Here is a 23,658-nt window from a genome sequence, read left to right on the forward strand (position 1 = left end):
CTTCCTCTTTGACCAAGCTTTTGGTCACCTGTCCTGATATCTCCTTATGTGTCTTGGTGTCAAGTTGCGTTTGATAATCGCTTCTGTGAAGCGCCTTGTGACGTTTTATTGCGTTAAAGGCGCCATATAAATGCAAGATGTTGTTGTTTGTATTGTTAACAGAATTTAGCATGTGACTGCGGCGGACCATAACGTTAGAGGAGACTGCGAGGTGCGCCTGGTCACTGCACAGTCATTTCGCCTCTGGAGCTTGACATGAAAAGATAGAGGTCGCTTTTCTCTGATGGGACACTAGGTGGCGCAGTGGGTCCTTAACTGAAGGGTCCTGGGTTCAAACACAACCCAAACAGGACGGATGCAAAAGATCTGTCAGGGAAAAAGAACTGAGATCGGCAAAATATAACAGTGTGGCTTAATCTTGGAGAAAGAAATTCAGAAAAGTCCAAGTTAGTCCATTCGTCATTCATGATTTATTAACAATTTAAAAGTTTACAATTGACAAAGAAGTTTTAAAAAGTTAACACAAACTGAATGTAACAACTCAGTGTCACATTGAGAATAGAACAGAGCCGGTCTGAGCTGCCAGCTGTCTGCACAACTGCAACAGACAGCAGAGAATGAAAACAGAGGCTCAACATAAAGGGAAGGAAACAATTGTGGATAAGAAATGAGAAAAGTTACTTATTTACACATGAATTATTAAAACAAAGGTGAAAGGGGACTCAAACTCTAAGAATCATTTACATTATAGCGATGGTTATCTCACACATTAATAAACATTTCAATCAGAAAGACGGAAATCCCGTTGATGTTTTTCTCAGCTATAGATGTCGATATATTAACTGACGGCGTTTCACTTTGAGAATCACCAGGAGGAATTCTTCTTTTCATAATACAGAGATGTTAATAAACAGATGTGCAAAATCCGAAATTCAACCGATCACTTTACCTGTAAAAGAGGGATAAAAGAATGAAGCAGATATTTAGTGGTCCGTGCATTTATCTCAGGGTTTTTATGAATGAAACTTTTAGAGGCTTTTCAAACCGCTTCATTCAGATCAAAGTGTCACTGGATTGAATCTTCTCACCTTCACCAGAGTGACGACAGCGCTGTAGAAAATGCTCAGGAAGAACAGAATGATGAATGTGGAAGCGGTTGTCCAGATGTTGCCGCTCTCTTCCTCATAGTCTTCAACCCAGACCTGGTTTATGGAATCTACGGGGATGGAGAGGAGGAAATATATTCAGATCGTTTATTAAACCAGGATATATTATTATTATTAGTTTATTTCTTTCCTTACTGTATTATTTTGGTCTCTAATTTAATTTCCAAGTTGTATATTTTGTTCAGTTAATCCCGCTCAGTAATCTCTCTCTGTTCCTAACGTCACAACCTCGCTTCCTTTATGATCCTCATACATTCCGTGTTGGTAAAGGTGATTTTTTTTTTCTTAAATGTCAGACACTAATGTATTTTCAATCGATTTCGTAGACCTTTCATTCGGGGATATTATGGTGAGATATCGAGGGAGGTTCAGTGATTTATGTCGATTATTTTATCGATAGGTTTCGATATCTCCTATTTGACGGCTGGCATGGTGCAGGGTAAGAGATCGAATGTTAGTTCCAATCTTGGTCGTTTATTTGTGATGGAAATACTTTGAACATTATCTATCTGTATCAGTTTCCAACTGAGATCATTGCTTCAGTGCATGTATACGACCGGAATAGGGAGCAGGAAGATGTTATGGTATCAAAGTTTCTCAGAATACCAAGAACTGGGTTTTAGAAAATCAGTCCATTTAGTATATTTTTAACGATCAGTTGAGTGAGATTAGTTAATTTTCCCACTTCAGGATATGAACGTGGCTTTTCCCGGCTGTCAGAAATTCTGACAGCTCTGGGCACGGCCTGTGACAATGAACGACCACCTGCTCTGGAATATTGATCTCCAGCGGTTTCTAATGTGCTCTGTTTCAGGGACAAAGTGTGGGTGCAATCGTTATCACCTCAAAGACGAGGTCAATGTAGTTTAGATTATTGACGCCACACCTCATCTCAAGTTTAGTCAGGCAATGTTTTCTCAATCCCCCTGAATAGATATTTTTATTCATAAATATTTATTTAATACGTTGATTTATTTGATGTAAAGCGACGTTTATATTTGCAGACCATGTGGTTCTGTTATTTAGAAACTGACTGCCCGCTGGTCCCGGGGGTTCGTGGACAACAGAAGGGCAGTGTCTGTCTCTCTTTCATGAGGACAGGAGAGATGGTCTGTGCCGACCAATGCCCTTCCGTCACTACTGTCTACATTCAATGCAGTGAAGATAGAAATGCAACATTTTATTGGATAGAAATTACCCACTGAATGTTGTTTTAACGGTCTTCTGTTAAATTAGTTGGAGTGGCCTCACACTAGTTCCCAACGGGCATCATCTAACAGCTCAAAACTGGCTTCAATCGGAAGAAATCGGTGTAATGACGAAGAGAAGCCGCAATGTATTGTTTTTGTGGGAATTGGAAACAGCCATTGTGTTGTGTTTGGAAGCGGTTTTCTTATGTTCGGGTTAAGGGGTCTGGTAGTGGAAGCACCTTTAGTCTGCATTTAGCTTGTGCTGTAAATAAGCTGGAAGGGCGGAATATAGAAGGTTAACGGGTGATTTGAATGAGATTTTTAGGATTTTGAAAGGAATTGATAGGGTAGATAGAGAGAAACTTTTCCCGCTGGCGGGGGAGTCCAGGACAAGGGGACATAACCTTAAAATCAGAGCCAGGCAATTCAGGAGAGACGTTAGGAAACATTTCTTCACACACCGGGTGGGAGAAGTGTGGAACTCTCTCCCACAAAAAGCAGTAGATGCTCAATTAATAATTTTAAAGCTGATTTATTTTTGCTGACCAAGGGTATTAAGGGATCTGGAGCCAAGGCGGGTGGATGGAGTTAGGATACAGATCAGCCATGATCTCAATGAATGGCGGAACAGGCTCGAAGGGCTGAATGGCCTCCGCCTGTTCTTGCGTTCCAACGGAATGTTGGTGCATTGGGTCTCCAAAGGGAACATATCCTGCTCCCGACTAACAAAAATAATTCAATTCCCATACATTTGACTCGTTAACAGAAAAAGGGTCTTTATTTGCTTTTAATTAAGGAATGGAAATGTGATAATCTCATTGACAAGAATTCACGGTGTCCATCAGTACAAGGGAAATGTTCACAAAACTCGGTTTACCGCTCGATTTATTAACCGTTCTGCTCATTATCTTCAAGGGAATGGCTTCATGTCCGACCACACAGGAGTAAGAAGCACCGCTGGTCCAATCCTCCGTCTTAATGGATAACATGCTGTACATGAAGAAGGAGCTACTGTCGTTCTCCGCCATCACCTCAGTGTTCTTGTAGCCGCTGGAATTCAGCGTCTTGTTATTAACGGTCCACTTGACAAAGATCTCTCTGGGAGAGAAACCTCTCACTAAGCAGGTGAGGGTCATAGACCGCTGAGCGGAGATTTCTTCTGCTAACGGGAGGAGGACAAACACAGACGGTTCCTGTGGATTTGGATCTGCAGAAAAAAATGTTTGGATATTAATAAGTGAGAGGCGATCATGGAGGGAATAAAGCGCAGCTTTAGGTTGTGAAGATTCACTTTGCACTCGGAGATATCGTTCCCTTGCCTAATTTTAAAAACTCTGTTTGTTGCTTTGTGCACGAGTCACTTAAGGTGACATCTCTCCTCTCCTCTACGTGCCTTGAGAAGGCCACCGTTTGAGAAATGTAACTGAGTGGCTTGTAGATAATTTGAGAGGACAACTCCATCGTCCCGGAGCAAAGCCACATGTGGCGAAGATCGCATAGGGGTGATAGCCTCCCTTCGGATATGGACAGGAAAAGGACAATGGAAAAAGAGTTCGGATTTTTAACGGTCAGTTCAGGAACATAGGAACAGAAGGAGGCCATTCAGGCCCTCGAGTCTGTTCCGCCATTCAATTATAACGTGGCTGATCTGTGCCTCAACTGCATTTACCCGCTTGGTTCCATATCTCTCAATACCCTTTATCACAGTATCATAATATGGTACAGCACAGAAGGAGGCCATTCGGCCCAACGTACCTATTCCGGCTCTTTGAAAGTGCTATCCAATTATTCCCATTACCCTGCTCTTTCCCGATAGCTGTCCATTTTTTTCCCTTCAAGTATTTAACCAATTCCGTTTTGAAAGTTACTATTGAATCTGCTTCCACCACCCTTTCAGGCAGAACATTCAGATCATTACATCTCGCTGCGTAAAAAATGTTTCCTCATGTCGCCTCTGGCTCTTTTGCCAACCACTTCAAATCTGTGTCCTCTGGTAACCAAATCTTCTGCCACTGGAAACAGTTTCTCCTTATTTACCTGATCAAAACCCTTCATGATTTTGAACACCTCCATAACATCTCCCCTTAACATTCTCTGTTCCAAGGAGAACAATCCCGGCTTCTCCAGTCACAAATAACTGAAGTCTCTCATCCCTGGTGCCATTCTAGTAAATCTCGTCTGCACCCTCTCTAAGGCCTTGACATCCTTTCTAAAGTGTGGTGCCAAGAATTGAACACAATACTCCAGCTGAAACCTAACCAATGATTTATAAAGATTTAGCGTAACTTATTTGCTTCTGTGCTCTGTGCCTCTATTACAAAAGCCCAGGATCACATATGGTTTATGAACAGCATTCTCAACTTCTCCTGCCACCTTCAAAGATTTCTGTACGTACACTGCCAGGTCTCTCTGTTCCTGCACTCCGTTTAAAATTCTACCATTTAGTTTATATTGTGTCTCTTCATTCTCCCTCCCAAAGAATGCATCACTTCATACTTCTCTGCGTTAAATTACATCTGCCATGTCTCTGCCCATTTCACCAGTCTGTCTATGTCCTCCTAAAGTTAGTTACTATCCTTCACATTATTTACATTTTCGAGTTTCGTGTCATCAGCAAACTTTGTAATTGTACCCAGTATACCCAAGTCCATGTCATTAATGTATATCAAAAAGAGCAGAGGTCCTTATGCTGATTCCTGGAGAACACCACTCTATACTTCCCTCCAGTCTGAAAAACTACCGTTCAACAATACTCTTTGCTTTCTGTCCCTTAGCGACATAGGAAAGAAAAGGGGATGAGTCCCTGCGGTCAGTGTTTCAGGAGCCAGGGAGGAAGTTGAAAAGCAGGACCGCAAAGGTAGTAATCTCTGGATTACTCCCAGTGCCACCCGCTCGTGTGTACAGAAATAGGAAGATAAGGCAGGTTTATGCGTGGCTGCAGACATGACGCAGGATGGATGGCTTCAGAGTCTTGGGGCAGTGGGACCAGTTTTGGGACCGGAGTGCAAGGGTGGTGGAAGCAGATTTAATCGTGGCTTTTAAAAAGGAATTGGACAAATACTTTGCTACTGGGCAAGCGTGGGGAAATGGGACGAACTGGATTGCTCTTATAAAGAGCTAGCAAGGGCACGATGGGCCGAATGGCTTCCATCTGAGCTGGAACCATTCTATGATTAGCCAATTTTGTATCCACGCTGCCGCTGTCCCTTTCATCCCGGGGGCTTTAATTTCGCTTACAAGTCTATTATGTGGTACTTTATCAAATGCCTTTTGAAAGTCACAACATCAACCACATTACCCTCATTAACCCTTCCCGTTACTTCATCAAAGAGCTCAATCAAGTTATCAAACACGATTTTCCTTGAACAAATCCCTGCTGACTTTCATTTACTAGCCCACAATTTTCCAAGTGCCAATTAATTTTGTCCCGGATTATTCTCTCTGAAAGTTTCCCCACCACCGACATGAGGCTGACTGGTCTGTAACTGCCGGGTTTACCTTTTTGAACAGGGGTGTAACATTTGCAATCCTCCAGTCTTCCGGCACCATCCCCATATCTGAGGAGGTTTGGAAGGTTGTGGTGACAGCCTCCGTAATTTCCACCCTTACTTCCCTCAGTAACCGAGGCTGCATCCCATCTGGACCGGGTGACTTTTCTACTTTGAGTACTGCCAATCTTTTAAGTACCTCGTCTATCTATTTTTATCCTATCCCATATCGCTACTGACCCCCTTTTACTGTTACAGTGGCAGCATCCTTTTCTCTAGTGAAGACCAATGCGGTGCATTTATTTAGTACCTCAGCCCTGCCCTTTTCCTCCACAAGAAGATCTCTTTTTTTTTGTCCCTAATCGGTCCCACCCTTCCTTTCACTGCCCTTTTACAATTTACATCTTTATAAACGACTTTTGGTTTCCCTTTTGTGCTGGCCGCTAATCTATTCTCATATTCTCTTTGCCGCTCTTATTTCCTTTTTAAATCTCCGCTGTACTTTCTGTATTCAACTTAGTCCTAAACTGTATTATGTGCCTTACATTTGTCATAAGCCTCCTTTTTCTGTTTCATTGTAATCTCTATAACTTTAGTCATCAAATGAGCTCGAGTTTTGGATGCCCTTCCTTTCCCCCTCGTGGGACTGGATGTGAACCATTTCCTTAATGAAGGCCTCCCATTGTTCAATTACTACTTTGCAAACCAATCTTTGATTCCTATCCACCAGGACTAAGATCCCTTTGTAACTCACTGAAATTAGCCCTCCTCCAGTTAAATATTTTCACGTTAGATTGTTCCTTGTCCTTTTCCACGACTATTCTAAACCTAATGATATTATGATCACTGTTCCCCAAATGCTCCCCCACTGAATCATGCTTCACTTGCCCCACTTCATTCCAAGAACTAGATCCAGCATTGCTTCCTTCCCCGCTGGGCTGGAAACACATTGTTCAACAAAGTTCTCTTGTACACATTTCAGGAATTCCTTCCCCTCTTTGCCCGATACATTGTTACTGTCCCAACCTATATTGGGATAATGGAAGTCCCCCCATTATCACTAATCTATCGTTCTTGCATCTTTCCGTAATTTGCCTGCAAATTTGTTCCTGTATCTCTTTCCCATTATCTGGTGGCCTATCGTACACACCCAGTAGTGTAATAGCTCCTCCATTGTTCTTTAAGTTTAACCAAATGGATTTTGTCTTTGACCCCCCCCCCCTCACCTTCATCATCACTTTCCAGTGCTATAATAGTTTAATTGATCAATACTGCCACTCCTCCTTTCATCCTTCACTATCTTTCCTGAATACCGTGTGGACAGGAATAATAAGTACCCATTCCCCCCAATCTTTGAACCATGTCTCTGCTATTGCCTCTGTATCAGAGTCCCATGTGGCGACTTGAGCCTGCAGCTCACCAACCTTATTTACCACGCTACGTGCATTTACACACATGTACTCCAAGCTCATCTTAGACTGCCTAAATTTCCCCCTGTATGATCCCTTCTATTTCTGAAGTACTCTTTGCTCAAGTGCTATTTCTCCCTCCCAGTCCTCTGTGCACCTTGCTTCTTCTCTATAATGTTTCATCCTGGTGCCCACCCTATTGCCAAATTTGTTTAAACCCTCCCCCATAGCAGTAGTTAACTTCCCAGCTCTGTTGAGGTGCAACCCGTCCATCTTGAACAGATCCCTCCTGCCCCGCAACTGCTCCGAATGTCCCAGGTATCGGAAACTCACCTGCTGCTACATTTCTCCAGGCGTTAGCCTGTCTTATTCGGCTATTCCTGTTCCCGCTTTTCCCCCATATCACTTGATCCCTTTAACATTAACAAATATATCTATCTCCTTCTTGAATACATCTAATGACTTGGCCTCCACTGCCTTCTGTGGTAGAGAATTCCACAGGTTCACCACCCTCTGAGTGAAGAAATTTCTCCTCATCTCGGTTCTAAATGGCATATCCCGTATCCTGATACTGGGACACCTGGTTCTGGACTCCCCAGCCAGCGGGAACATCCTCCCTGCATCTAGCCTGTCTAGTCCTGTTAGAATTTTATATGTTTCGATGAGATCACCTCTCACTCTTCTAAACTCTCGTGAATATAGGTCTAGTCGTCCCAATCCCTCCTCATACGTCAGTCCTGCCATCCCAGTAATCAGTCTGGTAAGCCTTCGTTGCACTCCCTCCATGGCAATGACATCCTTCCTCAAATAAGGAGACCAAAACTTCAGACAGTGCTCCAGATTTGGTCTCAGCAAGGCTCTGTATAACTGCAGTAAGACATCCCTGCTCCAGTACTCAAATCCTCTTGCAATGAAGGCCAACATACCATTCGCCTTCCTAACTGCTTGTTGCTTTCAGCGACTGGTGTACAAGGACTCCCAGGTCTCGTTGCACCTCCCCTTTTCCCAAACTGTCACCATTCAGATAATAATCTGCCTTTCTGTTTTTACAACCAAAGTGGATAACCTCACATTTCTCCACGTTATACTGCATCCGCCATGTTCTTGCCCACTCACCCAACTTGTCTAAATCACTCTTTGCATCCTCCTTACAGCTCTCATTCCACCCCAGCTTTGTATCGTCTGCAAACTTGGAAATGTTACATTTAGTTCCCTCATCCAAATCATTGATATATATTGTGAATAGCTGGGGCCCAGGCACTGTTCCCTGCGATACCTCACTAGTCACTGCCTGGCACCCGGAAAAAGACACCTTAATTCCTCCTCTCTGTTTCCTGTCTGTCAAACAATTCTCAATCCATGCCAGTATATTCCCCCCAATCCCATGTGCTTTAATTTTGCACACTAACCTCTTGTGTGGGACCCTATCAAAAGCCTTCTGAAATTCCAAATACACCACATCTACTGGTTCTCCCTTATCTATTCTGCTAGTTACATCCTCAAAAAACTCCAGTAGATTTGTTAAGCATGATTTCCCTTTCATAAACCCATGCTGACTTTGTCCAATCCCGTTAATGACTTCCAAGTGTTCTGTTATCACATCTTTCATAAAGACGATAGCATTTTCCCCACTATTGATGTTGGGCTGACTGGTCTGTAATTACCTGTTTTTTCTCTCCCTCCTGTTTGAAATAGTGGGGTTACATTTGCCACCCTCCAGCTGTAGGAACTGTTCCAGAGTCCATAGAATTTTGGAAGATGATCACCAATGCATCCACTATTTCCAGGGCCACTTCCTTTAGTACTCTGGGATGTAGATTATCAGGCCCTGGGGATTTGTCAGCCTTTCGCCCAAATGATTTCGGAAGCACAATTTTGTTTTTAACAATAATTCCCCCAGAGTCCAAAAATCTGTCTATCTCACCCTTGAATATATTCAACGACTCAACATCCACATTCCTCTGGGGTAGAGAATTCCACAGATTCACAACCCTCTGAGTGAAGAAATTCCTCCTCACCTCAGTCTTAAATGGTCGACCCCTTATCCTGAGACTATGCCACTTAGTTCCAGCCAGAGGAAACAACCTCTCAGCATCTACCCTGTCAAGCCCCCTCAGAATCTTGTATGTTTCAATGAGATCAGCTCTCATTCTTCTAAACTCCAGAGAGTACAGGGCCATTATACTCAATCTCTCCTCATCGGACAACCCTCTCATCCCAGGAATCAATCTAGTGAACCTTCTTTGCACTGCATCTAAGGCAAGTGTATCCTTCCTCAGATAAGGAGACCGAAACTGCACGCAATACTCCAGGTGAGGTCTCAACAAAGCCCTGTACAATTTCAGTAAGACTATTGAACCCCCTATAACAACTGCATGTCTTTCGCTCGCTGTTCAGCCGAGTCTCCCGTGGTGCAGTGGATTTGCTCCGGATTGCACGTAATCCAGCAACAAACTATTAATCTCATTTTTTAAATTTCCAATTGACCTCCAGCCTCACCAGCTTTTTGGGAGAGAGAGTTCCAGATTCCCACTGCCGTTTGTGTGAAGAAATGTTCCCTCGCATCACCCCTGAACGACCTAGCTCTAATATTTAGGTTATGGCCCCTTGTTCTGGACTCCCTCAGTTTCTCCGGTGTCAGCCAGCGAATTTACAGGATTATTGAATTCAATTTCGCTACTTGCCGTGGTGGGGGTAAAAGAGTTTCCTCCAATCCAGGCTCTGCAGAGGGGATCGAGTGATTGAGAAAAGCGTTTCGTTTGGAATAAAAGAGTTTCCTTTCCATTTTGTCCAATTACCAACTTTATTGTTTATTCATTCCCGGGATGTGGGCGCCTCTCGTGAGGTCGGCTTTTATTGCCCATCCATAGTTGTCCTTGAGAAAGTGATGGTGAGCTTTCTGCTTGGCCCGCTACAGTCCGTAAAGTGAAGGTACTCCCACAGTGCTGTTAGGAGGGAGTTCCAGAAATTTGAATGGGAAAATGAAGGAATAGCGATATATGCCCAAATCGGGATGAGTTGTGATTTTAAGGAGAACTTGGAGGTGATGGTGTTCCCATGCACCTGTTGGTAGGGGCCGCGGATTTGGGAGGTGCTGCCAAAGAAGCCTGCACGAGTTGCTGCAGTGTATCCTGTAGATGGTACACACTGCAACCACAGTGCGCCGGTGGTGGAGGGAATGGATGTTTAAGGTGGTGGATGGACTAAACTATGTCATGGGGATAGACTATGCATATATTTAATGAATAGAAGTCATGTACACGCACTGAGAAGATTCACAATGTGGCACTTGTTGCTGCAACCTCACTGCTCACCTCGTTCCTTGTGTATGGACGCTCTTTTAGGAGTTGGAAGATCCTGATGGCTCACCACGCAATAGAACGTATCCCCACTCAGCCACGCTTGTGTCGAGATGTCTACTTTGCTGATCAGGCTGTCGGAGCCCTCGCCAGGTTGGACGGCAATCTCTGATTTTAAAGGCTGCTGTTCTCTGGTCCAGGACACGTTGACCCCATTCGGAGCATCAGACACGACACAGGTCAAAGTCACCGTCGCCTCCAGTAAAACCTGTTCTTGTGATGGTGGCAGAATAGTGACTTCTGGTTCACCGGGTGGAGGACAATCTGTGAGAGGAAAATAAATGTGAACCGATCTATTCTCTGGAGAATTGTGATGCGAACGTTCAGCCTTTATTTGATTAAAGACAAGGGAAGTCATTTTTACTTTGGGCGATATGGACTCAGCCTTTCATTATACAGTGCGCCTGATTTTCCGGGCCACTAATCAGGAATGTGAACATTAGTGATTCCCCCATTCCCTGGAACAGTTGTGTTGAAGCACAGCTCTGATGCTCTACTTGCGCACCGCCGGATGTCGGCTCACTGAGAACTAAACTAGGACCAGGATCGCAGACTGATCCGATGACATGGCCGCAGAGGAATCCCTTCTGGGGCGGGGCTCTGGAACGTCTGCAGTGCCCACTGAACTGTAACAGAGGCAGAGAGAGTCAGGCCGTCCAGGAGAAGGAAGCAAGTAACCAGATACTCGATAAAGAAAGAAAGAACTTGCATTTATCCAGCGCTTTTCATCACCTCAGGACGTCCCAGAGCGCTTTACAGACAAAAAACTACTTTTGACGTGTGGTCACTGTTGAAATGTTGGAAACTCAGCTATCAATTTGCTCACAGCAAGCTCCCACCAACAGCAATGTGATAATGACCGGGTAATCTCTTTTAGTGATGTTGGTTGAGGGATAAATATTGGCCAGGACACAGGGGAAAACTCCATTGCTTGTCTTCTAAATATTGCTGTGTGATCTTTAAGATCCACCTGAGAGGGCAGATCGGGGCCTCGGTTTAACGTCTCAACAAGATGGCCCCTCCCATAGTGCAGCGCTCCATCAGTCCTGACTGGGAGTGTCAGCCTCGATTTTGTGCTCAAGTCTCAGGAGTGGGATTGAACCCACGACCTTCTCACTCAGAGACGATCAATAACATCAATGATATGTTCCTAATAATTGGTGAAAGAAGTTATCAGTCCCCCCACACACACCCTCACCCCCACCCCACGGAACACTGACTGTAAATTTCGGTAGAATTTGGCACTTAGATGCATCTGGCCTCAGCTCCCGGTTTGCCTCTTACCAGGAGAACTGGTGATATTTTTGCTCTGGATGCTCTTGCTCGCTTTGTGAGTGACGGAGCAGGTGTATACCGCACCGTTGAACCATTCCCTGGAGGTGATTTCCAGCCGACTACTGACGCTGAAGTTGCCGTTCTCTTCACAGGGAGGAGAGGTGACGAACCCGGACTTCACGGGCAATCCGCCCTTCAGCCACTGCACGTCGATGGGTTTTGGTCGGAATTCGGATATTAAACACACGGCCGTTACATGTTTGCTGGATAAGATTTCCTGAGGTGAACTTTGCGTCAGGATAACAGTTGGAGGGACCGCAGGCAATCCTATTGTGGGAATTCAAGGAAAAAAGGTGATTTCACCATTTAAAAATTAAATAATTCTGTATTGGAAAATTCTGTTATCTTTTCACATGTTGGTCGCCATCGAGCTCACACTAACCTGGAATGGACAGCGTCACTGTCTCCCAGGCAGATCCGCTGTGCCGAACCACGCAGTAGACTTTGCTGCTCTCCATCTCTGACTCGGGGATCGTTAACTGGCTGCTCAGGGTGTAGGTTCCCTTCTTGTTGAACACTGACGGGTAGGTCATGAATCCACTAGTGATGCGTTGGTCATTTTTGGTCCAGGAAAGGATGGCTTTTTCGGGGGAATAGTTCATCGCCAAGCACCCGACCGTCACCAAACCTTCAGTATTGGGTTCTCCACAGGACGATAGCAGGGCGAAGAGTGTCGGAGCAGACGGTTCAGCTGTGAAAGAGGAACAAATTGAACACAAAAGTGAAACTCCGCGATCACATTTACATGAAACGCCCGCATGTTTTGAATATCCGCCAGAATCTGCACCAATTGCATCATTTGAGGATCACAAACAACAATGAAAAGTGAGCCTCTGCTGATTGTGAGGCCTGACTTGAAATGGGCTCACCGAACCCCAGTCTGGTGCATCCGAAAGTCCGAAGACAGGAAAGTCCATTCGGCCCATCAAGCTCCATCCACCCAGACTCAGTATAAGGAAATTGTATCATTGACTTCGCCCAACTCCTTGTCGCCACTCCAATAACGAGCACATATTCTCTCCCCTCCCTGTTCTCAAATAAAGTTCAGGCAAAAATATTAATATCACTGGTCTGGAAATTCCCCCAGGCTACTCCCTGTAAACGGAGTTTCCACTCCACTTCCCACGAAGCCTCGCAGGCGGAGCGGGAGCAGCTCTGACGAATTTCTCGGCATATAAGTCTGAATATCCATCGAGGCCAAGAGGGGGCTAGATAAAAAATCAGGCGTATACGTTTAGAGGAACTGTTAGCAGCAGGGATGGAAAGTTGGTTGGTGGACAGGAAACACAGAGAAACGGTTAACGTGTCCTTCAGATTGGAGAACGGCTGGAAAGTGAAGTCCTCCTGGAGTCAGTATTCGGGGCACTTCTGTTTACCTACATTCGATGGTTTATACTTGGCAACAGGGAATAAAATCTCGAAAGTTGCTAACGACAAAAAAGTACATGATTTGGCAAGCAGCGAGGAGGAATGTAAAAATCGTCATGAAGACAGAGGCAGGATAGGAGAATGGGCGGGCAAGTGGCAGATATAATTTAGTAAGTGTGCAGAATGTGGGACTGTATACTCAGGGATCTGAAACTAAGTGTTCGGAAAAGCAAACAGACCTAAAGTGCGAATATATGATTCTTAAAAATGCGATTGTACACCAACAACATCTTGCATTTCTATCGCGCCTTTAACGTTGTAAAACGTCCCAAGGCGCTTCATAGGAGCGATTATCAAACAAAATTTGATACTGAGGGCCATAAGGAGATATTATGACAGGTGAACAAAAGCTTGGTCAAAGAGGTAGGTTTTAAGGAGCTTCTTAAAGGGGAGGGAGAGGTAAAGAGGCAGAGAGGTTTCGGGAGGGGATTACAGAGTTTCGGGCCAAGACAGCTAAAGGCACGGCCACCAATGGTGGAGCGATTAAAATCGGGGATATGCAAGACGCCGGAATTGGAGGAGAACAGAGACCTCGGAGGGTTGTAAGGCTGGAGGAGGTTTCAGAGATCGGGATGAGTGAGGCCATGGAGGGATTTGAAAACAAGGATGAGAAATTTAAAATCGAGGCGTTCCCGGACCGACAGCCAATGGACGTCAGCGATCAAAGGGGTGATGGGTGAACGGAATTTGGTGCGAGTTAGGATACGGGGGCAGCAGAGTTTTGGATCAGCCCAAGCTTATGGAGGGCGGAAGATGGGAGGCCAGCCAGGAGAACATTGGAATAGTCAAGTCTAGAGGCAATAAAGGCATGGATGAGGGTTTCAGCAGCAGATGAGCTGAGGCAGTGGAGACGGGTGATGTTACAGAGGCGGAAGTAGGCGGTCTTGATGATGGAGAGGATTTGTGGTCGGAAGCTCAATTCAGGGTCAAATAGGTCGCCGAGTTTGTGAACGGTCTGGTTCAGCCTCAGAGAGTGGCCAGGGAGAGGGATGGAGTCGGTGGCCTCGGGAAAGTAGTTAGTGGCGGGGACCAAAGACAACGACTTGTGTCCTCCCAATATTTAGTTGGAGGAATTTTTTGGTCATCCAGCACTGGATGTCGGACAAGCAGTGTGATAAATCAGAGACAGTGGAGGGGTTGAGGGAGGTGGTGGTGAGGTCGAGCTGGGTGTCGTCACCGTACATGTGGGATCTGACGTCGTGTTTTCGTTTGATGTCGCTGAGAGGCAGCATATAGATTAGAAATAGGAGGGGGCCAAAGATAGATCCTTGGGGGACTCCAGAATTAACGGTGCGGGTGCGGGAAGAGAAGCCATTGCAGGTGATTCTCTGGCTACCAATGGGTAGCTCAGAATGGAACGAGGCGAGCGCAGTCCCGCCCAGCTGGACGACGGAGAAGAGGCTTTGGAAGAGGATGATGTTGTCAATCGTATCAAAGGCGGCAGGCAGATCGAGAAGGATGAGGAGGGATAGCTTACCACGGCCACAGTCACATAGCATGTCATTTGTAGCTATGCTAACCGCCATTTCAGGGCAGAAATCTGATTGGAGGGTTTCATAATGGAGTTGTGGGAAACATGGGGACAGGGATTTGATATTAATCAGGAAATAAGGGAGGGCTTGTAAAAAAGTTAATGCAATAATCATGGGCGATTTTAACTTTCACAAAGATTGGACAAATCAAATTGGCAAAAATCGCCCTGAGGAGGAGTTCATAGAGTGTATTAGGGACAGTTTCTTGGACCAATACGTTGGGGAACCAACCAGGGAACAGGCCATTTTGGATCTGTTAATAGGTAACGAAACAGGATTAATTAATGATCTCAAAGTAAAGGAACCCTTGGGAAGCAGTGATCATAACATGACAGAATTTCACATCCAGTTTGAGAGCGAGGATCGTGGGTCTGAAAATATTGTATTGAACTTAAATAAGGGCAACTATAAAGGAATGAGGGCGGAATTGGCTAAAGTGGACTGGGTAAACAGATTAGATGTTCTGATGGTGGATAAGCTGTGGCAAACATTTAAAAAGAAATTTTAAGACTCGCAACAAAACTATATCCCTGTGAGGATGAAAGACTCCACAAAAAGGGTGAACCAACCATAGCTAAGTGAGGAAGTAAAGGATGGTATCAGGTTAAAAGAAAAAGCACACAACATGGCAAAGATTACTAGTAAGCCCGAAGATTGGGAAAACTTTAAAAACCAGCAAAGGATGAGTAAAAGAACAATAAAGAGGGAGAACATAAATTATGAGAATCAACTGGCAAGAAATATAAAAACTGACAGTAAAAGCTTCTACAAGTATTTTAAAAGGAAAAGGGTAGCTAAAGTAAACATTAGTCCCTTCGAGGATGAGACTGGGGAAATAATAATGGAAAACGAGGAAATGGCAGAGGAATTGAACAGATATTTTGTATCTGTCTTCACGGTGGAAGACACTAATAATGTACCAACAACAGTAGAAAATCAAGGGGCAAAGGGGAGGGAGGAACTAAAAGCAATCATCACTAGAGAAAAAGTACTTGGTAAACTAATGGGTCTAAAGGCTGACAAGTCCCCTGGACCTGATGGCTTGCATGCAAGGTTCTTAAAGCAAGTGGCTACAGAGATAGTGGATGCATTGGTTGTAATCTTCCAGAATTCATTAGATTCTGGAAAGTTCCCAGCGGATTGGAAAACCGCAAACGTAACACCCTTATCGAAGAAGGGAGTGAGACAGAGAGCAGGTAACGAGAGACCAGTTAGCCTAACATCTGTAATTGGGAAAATGCTAGAATCCATTATTAAGGAAGTAGTATCAGGACATTTGGAAGCTCATAATACAATCAAGGAGAGTCAACATCGTTTCATGAAGGGGAAATCCTGTCTGATAAATTTATTAGAGTTCTTTGAGGAAGTAACCGGCAGGGTGGATAAAGGGGAACCAATGGATGCAGTATATTTGGATTTCCAAAAGGCATTCGATAAGGTGCCACATAAAAGATTATTGCATAAGATAAGAGCTCATGGTGTTGGGGGTTAGATAATGGCATGGATAGAGGATTGGCTAACCATCAGAAGACAAAGAGACAGAATAAAAGGGTCATTTTCAAAATGCCAGTCTGGAACTATTGGGTTGCCGCAGGGCTCAGTGCTGGGGCCTCACCTATTTACAAAATATATCAATGACTTGGATGAAGGAACAGAGTGTCTTGCAGCCAAACTTGCTGATGATACAAAGATAGATGGAAAAGCAAAGGGATATTGACAGGTGAAGCGAATGGACAAAATTTTGGCAGATGCAATTTCAGGTGGGAAAATGTGAAGTCATCCACTTTGGGAGGAAAAATAAAAAAGCAAAATATTATTTGAATGGAGAAATACTACAAAATGCTGCGGGAGAGAGGGATCTGGGTGTCCTCGTACATGAAACACAAAAAGTCAACATACAGGTGCAGCAGGTAATCCGGAAGGCAAACGGAATATTGGCCTTTATTTCTAGGGGTTAGAATATAAAAGCAGGGAAGTCATGCTACAACTGTACAGGGTGCTGGTGAGACCATACCTGGAGTACTGCGTACAGTTCTGGTGTCCTTATTGAAGGACGGGCATACTTGCATAGCAGGCAGTTCAGAGAAGGTTCACTCGGTTGATTCCGGGTATGGAAGGTTTGTCTTACGAGGAAAGATTGAACAGGTTGGGTCTGTACTCATTGGAGTTTCGAAGAATGAGAGGAGATCTTATTGAAACATGCAAGATTCTGAGGGGATTCGATAGGATAGATGCTGAGAGGATGTTACCCCTCATGGGGGAATCTAAAACTAAGGGGCATAGTCTCAGAATAAGGGGTCGCCCGTTTAAGACAGAAATGAGGACGAATTTCTTCTCCCAGAGGGTTGTGAATCTTTCAAATTCTTTACCCCAAAAAGCTGTGGAGGCTGAGTCATTGAATACATTCAAGGTTGAGTTAGACAATTTCTTGATCAGCAAGGGAGTCAAAGGATATCGGGAAAGGGCGGGAAAGTGGAGTTGAGGGAAAAATCAGATCAGCCATGATCTCATTAAATGGCAGAGCAGGCTCGAGGGGCCGAATGGCCTACTCCTGCTCCTATCTCTTATAGTCTCTTATGGGAGGCGAGAACAAGTTCAAGGACTTTGGAGTGGAAAGGGAGGTTGGAGATGGGGCGGTAGTATTCAAGGGCAGAAGGGTCAAGTGTGGGTTGTTTTAGTACGAGGGTGATGAGGGCAGATTTGATGGGGAGGGGGTCAGTTCCTGAGGAGATGGAACCGTTAATAATATCAGCTAACATGTATCGTTAACAATATCGGCTAACATTGTGGCCAGGAAGGAAATTTGGTGGTCATAAGTTTGGTGGGAATAGGGTCGAGGGAGCAGGAGGTGGTTCTCATGGACAGGATGAGAAGTGGGATATTTAAATCCATCTTTGGCAGTAGCGCAAAATCGACGATAACGAATTGCAGCCCATTTTGCAATCCACCCAACTTTCTTCTCTATTTAATTGAAGAGGAATTTGTTCAGTGTGGTTGTGATATCGGGGCAGAAATTCAACTTGGGCAGTGGGGCCAAGGGGGCGGTATCGAATCGGCCGCATGTTTGTCGCCCTGCCTGATATTCACTCCCATTGAAGTATAATGGGAGGCTGATGCAATACCGCCAGTTGTGAGCTACCGCCCAAAGGGTATCAATTCATCATCGTCTGTGGTGCCAAACGGGTGACAGCCAATCGGTGACCCGTTTTGCACTGCCTTAAATGGAAAAGAAACTCGGGCAGGGGGAAAACGAGTTGCCGATTGGCTGTCGTTGACTTTGCATTTCTCTCTCATCGTCCAAAGAACGGTCTTTCGAGAAATAATGTCACCTCTTAATGTGAACGCTTTCTCTCTCATGGTCTGAAGAACGGTGTATAGAGAAATAATGTCACCTCTTAATGTGAACCCTTTCTCTCTCATGGTCTAAAGAACGGTGTATAGAGAAATAATGTCACCTCTTAATGTGAACCCTTTCTCTCTCATGATGCACCGAACAACTTCTCCCATTTGCTTTCTTGCTGTAATCAAATATTGGGCCAAGTTTCGGGGTAATTTCTGTTTACTCCTAATGTCCCGTCACTTCAAGATACATAAATAATAATAATAATAATATCAACAACAATAATAATGTGGTAGTAATAATATTATTATTGACAGCAATAATAATAACTATTAATAATGTCAGCCGAGACACGCCTTGCAAATGCGGGTAGGACCTTTGGACCAGAACTGTTCCCTGTCCTATTCTCCCGCCGCCCTCAACACATCTGAGTCCGGGGTCTCTGTATTATTTGTTTACCGCCTGGCTCGGGTCTCAAATCACCAACACAGATGAACCGTGTAACGTCTATTTGCTAAAGTAGCGCTCTTCCGTTTCTGAAATGATCTGTGCCATAGCCTCGTCTGCATGGAAACTGTTCAATAAAACACTAAAGGTAGTTTTTTGTCTTCGCTGGCTGGAAATTAAGGTTAATCTCAGCGTCGCGCTGAACAACAATCTGGGGTGGGGTGAGGGGTGCAGGGAAATCTGATCGGGAAAACTAGACGTCCCTCACAGAATCCACCTGATCTTCCTCCTATTTAAACTAATGGAAGTAAAATCGGGAGAGTTTTGTCGCAGGTCTGCAATCCTCTCCACTCAACTTTCCTCTCTGTGCACAGAGCAGGGATTGTTTAACGCCCGGGCGGGAATCTACACCGACATCTTCACACTTTAACTTCGAAATGTGGAATTCAGAACAATTCAAGTTTAACTGAAACGACACAAGGATCCGTGTAAAATAGAACGGCGCTTCGTTTAATTATCAGAGACCCTGAATATAACGGAGCAAATGGAGAAACGAGCCTTTGGTTCGAACTTCTAACTACGGCGGGAGCGCAATACAGGGAAAACCAGGCGTTGTGTAATTCGGAGAGCCCATCCGCTACCGCCCGTTTTACGCCCCGCACAAGTTGAATTTTACCTCCAGAGTGCTGATAATAAATTAATGTTGATATTAACGTCATTTTAGTTAAACAAATCTGTTTGAAGTTTAAAATTGTTTCTAGTTTCCTTCCAGCCTTACCAGGTCTGTAGTTTTTAAAATTTAATTAACGAATGTAATTTAATTAAACGAAGATCATTTTGAACATTTCTGCTTGATTTCCAGCAATATCTGCATCGCTGCCTCCAACCTTATAATTTCCTCCACTCTGCCGAGTTTATTTCTTGTCTATTTCCAACCTTGTGAAGTCTGAAAGTTCTTTGATTGAAATATATTGGTGGTAATTTTAACTTGGTGGGACAGTGTAAAACTGGTGATTCACGTCATTGGAAATAAAAGTCGGCAGAGATGTTAAACGGGCTGTCGACTCCCCAGCACCCGTTTCGCACTGTCTCCCAAAGTCAAAATTACCCCCATTCATTTTAAAAATTCTGTTTGGCTTCTATACCAGTTTATCTCTTTCTGCTTATGATTTTCGAAACTTCATTAGTGAAGCCTGTCTCACTCCCTAAAAGAGATAATATACAAAGAGCCAACATTTTTGAACAGTTTTCTGACGATAAAATTGCCTCCATTGAAGAGTAAGTACTTAATAAACCCAAAGGTATTTTAAATTGAAATCTATCCAGCCACAGGCTCCACATTGTTCATTAATTAAACATAATATATAAAATCAAGACGAAACCAGGATACAGCAACTAATTAAAATCTGCAGTGAGACCTTATGGAGCTCAATCACAACTGAATAAGAAAGGCGGTGATTTGTTAAATTAATTGTAACATAATAGATTGATTATTCTCCCATCTCTGACATTTTCTCCTGACGGTGTTGTGTATGGGACATTTGTGGAAGGCGGTGTGTGTTTAATTGATTATATTGTAAGTTAACATTGATATTAGTTGATGCTGTATTAAATTATAATACAATCCAATATTCATTTTAAACCTGCTTCTGCCCGCAACCTTGCGCATTGTGGAAATGTTAATAAAATTTTCATGACAGATATTCAATATGAACGAATCGAATATTATACTAATCGATTATAATATATTAGTTTTATGTAAATAAAGGCACAGAAATTATTTTTAAATAACGCAGCGAGTTGCAATGATTTGGAATGCAGTGAAAGGGCGGTGAAAGCAGATTTAAAAGTAACTTTCAAAATGGAATTTGATAAATACTTGAAGGGAAAAAACAAAGTTATGAGGAAAGAGCAGGGGAATGGGACTGATTGGATATCTCTTTCAAAGAGCTGGCAGAGGCACGATGGGCCGAATGGCCTCCTCCTGTGCTGCACCTACTATGATACTATGATGCATCGAGCTTCTAATAATTTTATGCTCTGTCTCTAAACAATTAGAATCTCTGTAGTTTTCTGAGCTCACTGAAATAAGACAGACTCTGCGGATTTTCACAGTGTCTTTCACATGATGGAGTCAGGAGTGGATTTTAAAGCAGTTTTCCACACGGCCGAGCGAGTACTCTGCACTCATAAAGAATTTCAGTATATGCTGAAAGGAGCCCGATGTACATGATCTCGTACTGAGCCCAAAGCATTTGGGACGACATTATAACCGAGAACTGCATTAGCCAGATGTTATCAAATTAAACATTGCAGAAACAAAAATAAACACAGTTCAGCATCAGGTTTCTAGTTTGAAATAACCCATACCAGCAGATAAACAAGATCCCACAATAATCAAGGAGAAATGCAGGAGTAAAACAGCTGCTTTGATTTATAAAACTCAGATGCACAATCAAAAGTTACACACCAATAAATCTAAGGAAACAGTACCAACTTCACAGGATTATGGAAATAATTAACTATTAAAACAACACGAAATATAAGATTAAACATACAAATTAAACACTGCGACTAAATTAGTGCATGTTTCTTACCTGCAGTCACCGTCACCATGGTCCCTTGTCCCCAGTAGCCCCAGTAATCACTGTGTTACATTCCTTCACCTGGGTCACACAATAAGGGGCTCTGCATACGGTATAGAAAACAGTCTACATTATTTTAAGTTTTGACATTCCAGAGGCAAGTAATGTTACGATAGATTTATGTGATATTAAAAATCATTATATACAGCAACAAATGGTCACATTTGATTGTTTATAAATTACTTTGATGTTTGCTATGTCATACATTATTTGATGAACATTTTTCCAAATCGCCAACAATTTCGTGAATAATTGTTATAGTTGATCTGCCTAATTCTCGCCAGGACTGCAATGCGAGATAGCAATACATGAATATTCCTTTAATACATTCGCAGTTATATTCCAACCGGAGCACTGCCTCAGTTTCACCACATGAATGTTGAAAGGGTTTTTGTATTGACAATTAATGCTGTGCCACCCAGTTATACACCATGATACACACCGTGTCAAATACTGCTGCTAATATATAGCTTTGGTATGTAGATCTAAATTCCAAACAGCTTACAAAAAACTCGACACAGATCCACCAGTGGATGCATTAATGTGATGCTTGTATCAGTATAACTTGTTATATGTTTATAAAAAGCCACGTTTTACTGTTAAGACACACAACCAGTCTTTGCATGGAATTTAAATTCGTCACTTCAATGTACCCTTTATATCTGGTTTTATAAACTTGGAGATATTTCTGACAGTGATATATATGGAATGACACTAATGTTGCTGTTCATGATGGTTTTGTGATCACAGATTTCAGCAGGATCCCGCTCAGTGTTACTGTATGACGAGATGTCGATATGAAGCACTGTGGATCCACTGTAGTATCACAATGACACACGCCAGCACAAATACTGCACTCGCTCTCTGTTCAGCACTGTCTGTCAAAATTCACTTTCAAAAAACCTTTATTGGGACTGCAACCTGACGAGAAGTTCACTCAGGGTGACAGAAAGAGAACACATCTGTGCACATCAGCGACCAGTGGTGGAATATATTGAAACAAGTATTAACTTCAAATTTCCATTCCTCACACATAGAAGTGCTGGACATACAGCAGAGTCCCTTCTCCTCATTATTACAACAGTTCATATTTTATATCAGTTAACTGTCCTTAAACAAGGTGCTTTGGTAAGAAATACCGTCTATTTGAAAGTACTACTATTAACATTGCACTTTATTTAATTACTAACCGTCAGGTTATAGTTGGAACGGTTGGATTTCTCCTCCTGTTTTTGTACAGGTCCAGCCCCGGACTCCCTCCCCGTGGGTCTCTTGCACAGTAATACATGGCGGTGTCTTCGGTCTTCAAATTAGTCATTTTCAGATAAAAGGTCGTGCTGTCTTTGGAAGGGGTGAATCGATCTTGAACTCCGGGTGCGTAATAATTAGTTGAGGGGTTAAGATAGGTCAGTAACCACTCCAGCCCTTTCCCTGGAACTTGCTTAACCCAAGCCATGTAATAGCTGTTGACATCGAACCCAGTCACCGAACAGGACAGTGTCTGAGTCTCCGTGGGCTTTGCGGTAACGGAATCCGATTGAGTCAGCACGATGTTGCATTGGACATCTGACAGTGGGAGAAAAAAGATCGGATGTCAATTAAAACAGGCAACATTAAAGATGGTCATAAAAGTAAAACAGAATATTTAAAAGCGAGAACTGGGTTAATCATCCCTCTTCTCGTTCTTTTTATACAATATCTTACATGAATTGTTGATGATTTAATTTTGTTGTAATGCTGGAGAACTGATAAATCGGTTCTTTCCTGACGTATTTGCAATTTCGCTAAGATAATCTTCACATTGTAATCAGAGGAAATTCCCCCACCCAGAGCTGAAAAGGGAACGAGTACTCACAGGTAAAGTAAGACAGAAGTAAACAGAGGTAGAAGCCAAGCGCCATCGTTTGCTTTCTTGATCAAACTCTCTGCTCCCCAGAACAGCCTCCCGATTGCTGACCTGAAGCCGAGCGCTCCACTATTTAAACTGCCTGGAGCTCCGTGAGCTAAAGCCCGGGGCTGGAAATCATCCGCCTCCTTCAGCAGTAGTTTGGCTCCTCCTCTCTTTTCCTTTCTCAACTCAACGATCTGATTTTCGATCAACAAAAAATTTGCACCAATAATCCATTTTCTGTGCTCACCTCTCAAAACTACTTTTGCTTTGTATTGGCTAGTTATCGATCTGGATAATACAGTTAATCCAAAAAAAAATTAGTTTAAAAGACAGTACAAGGAGTCTGATTCTCCCCACATTTTTATTCCCTATACTGTTGGTGTCAGTGAATAGAATGCAAAAGGAGAGAGGAAGTGATTATTATTGTC

General features: G+C 43.4%; 1 gene segment (V, D, J or C); it reads right to left on the reverse strand.

The window, feature by feature from the left end:
* Window positions 1–3,106: 3,106 nt before the first annotated feature.
* On the reverse strand, window positions 3,107–23,303 carry LOC137315818 (Ig heavy chain C region-like). The segment is given in 7 exon segments: window positions 3,107–3,563; window positions 10,568–10,876; window positions 11,897–12,214; window positions 12,330–12,638; window positions 21,292–21,341; window positions 22,587–22,905; window positions 23,195–23,303. Coding segments are annotated over 7 exon segments (1,743 nt in total).
* Between the last annotated feature and the right edge of the window lie 355 nt (window positions 23,304–23,658).

The sequence above is a fragment of the Heptranchias perlo genome, unplaced genomic scaffold, assembly GCF_035084215.1.
Source record: "Heptranchias perlo isolate sHepPer1 unplaced genomic scaffold, sHepPer1.hap1 HAP1_SCAFFOLD_56, whole genome shotgun sequence".
In the NCBI taxonomy this organism is placed as follows: Eukaryota; Metazoa; Chordata; class Chondrichthyes; order Hexanchiformes; family Hexanchidae; genus Heptranchias; species Heptranchias perlo.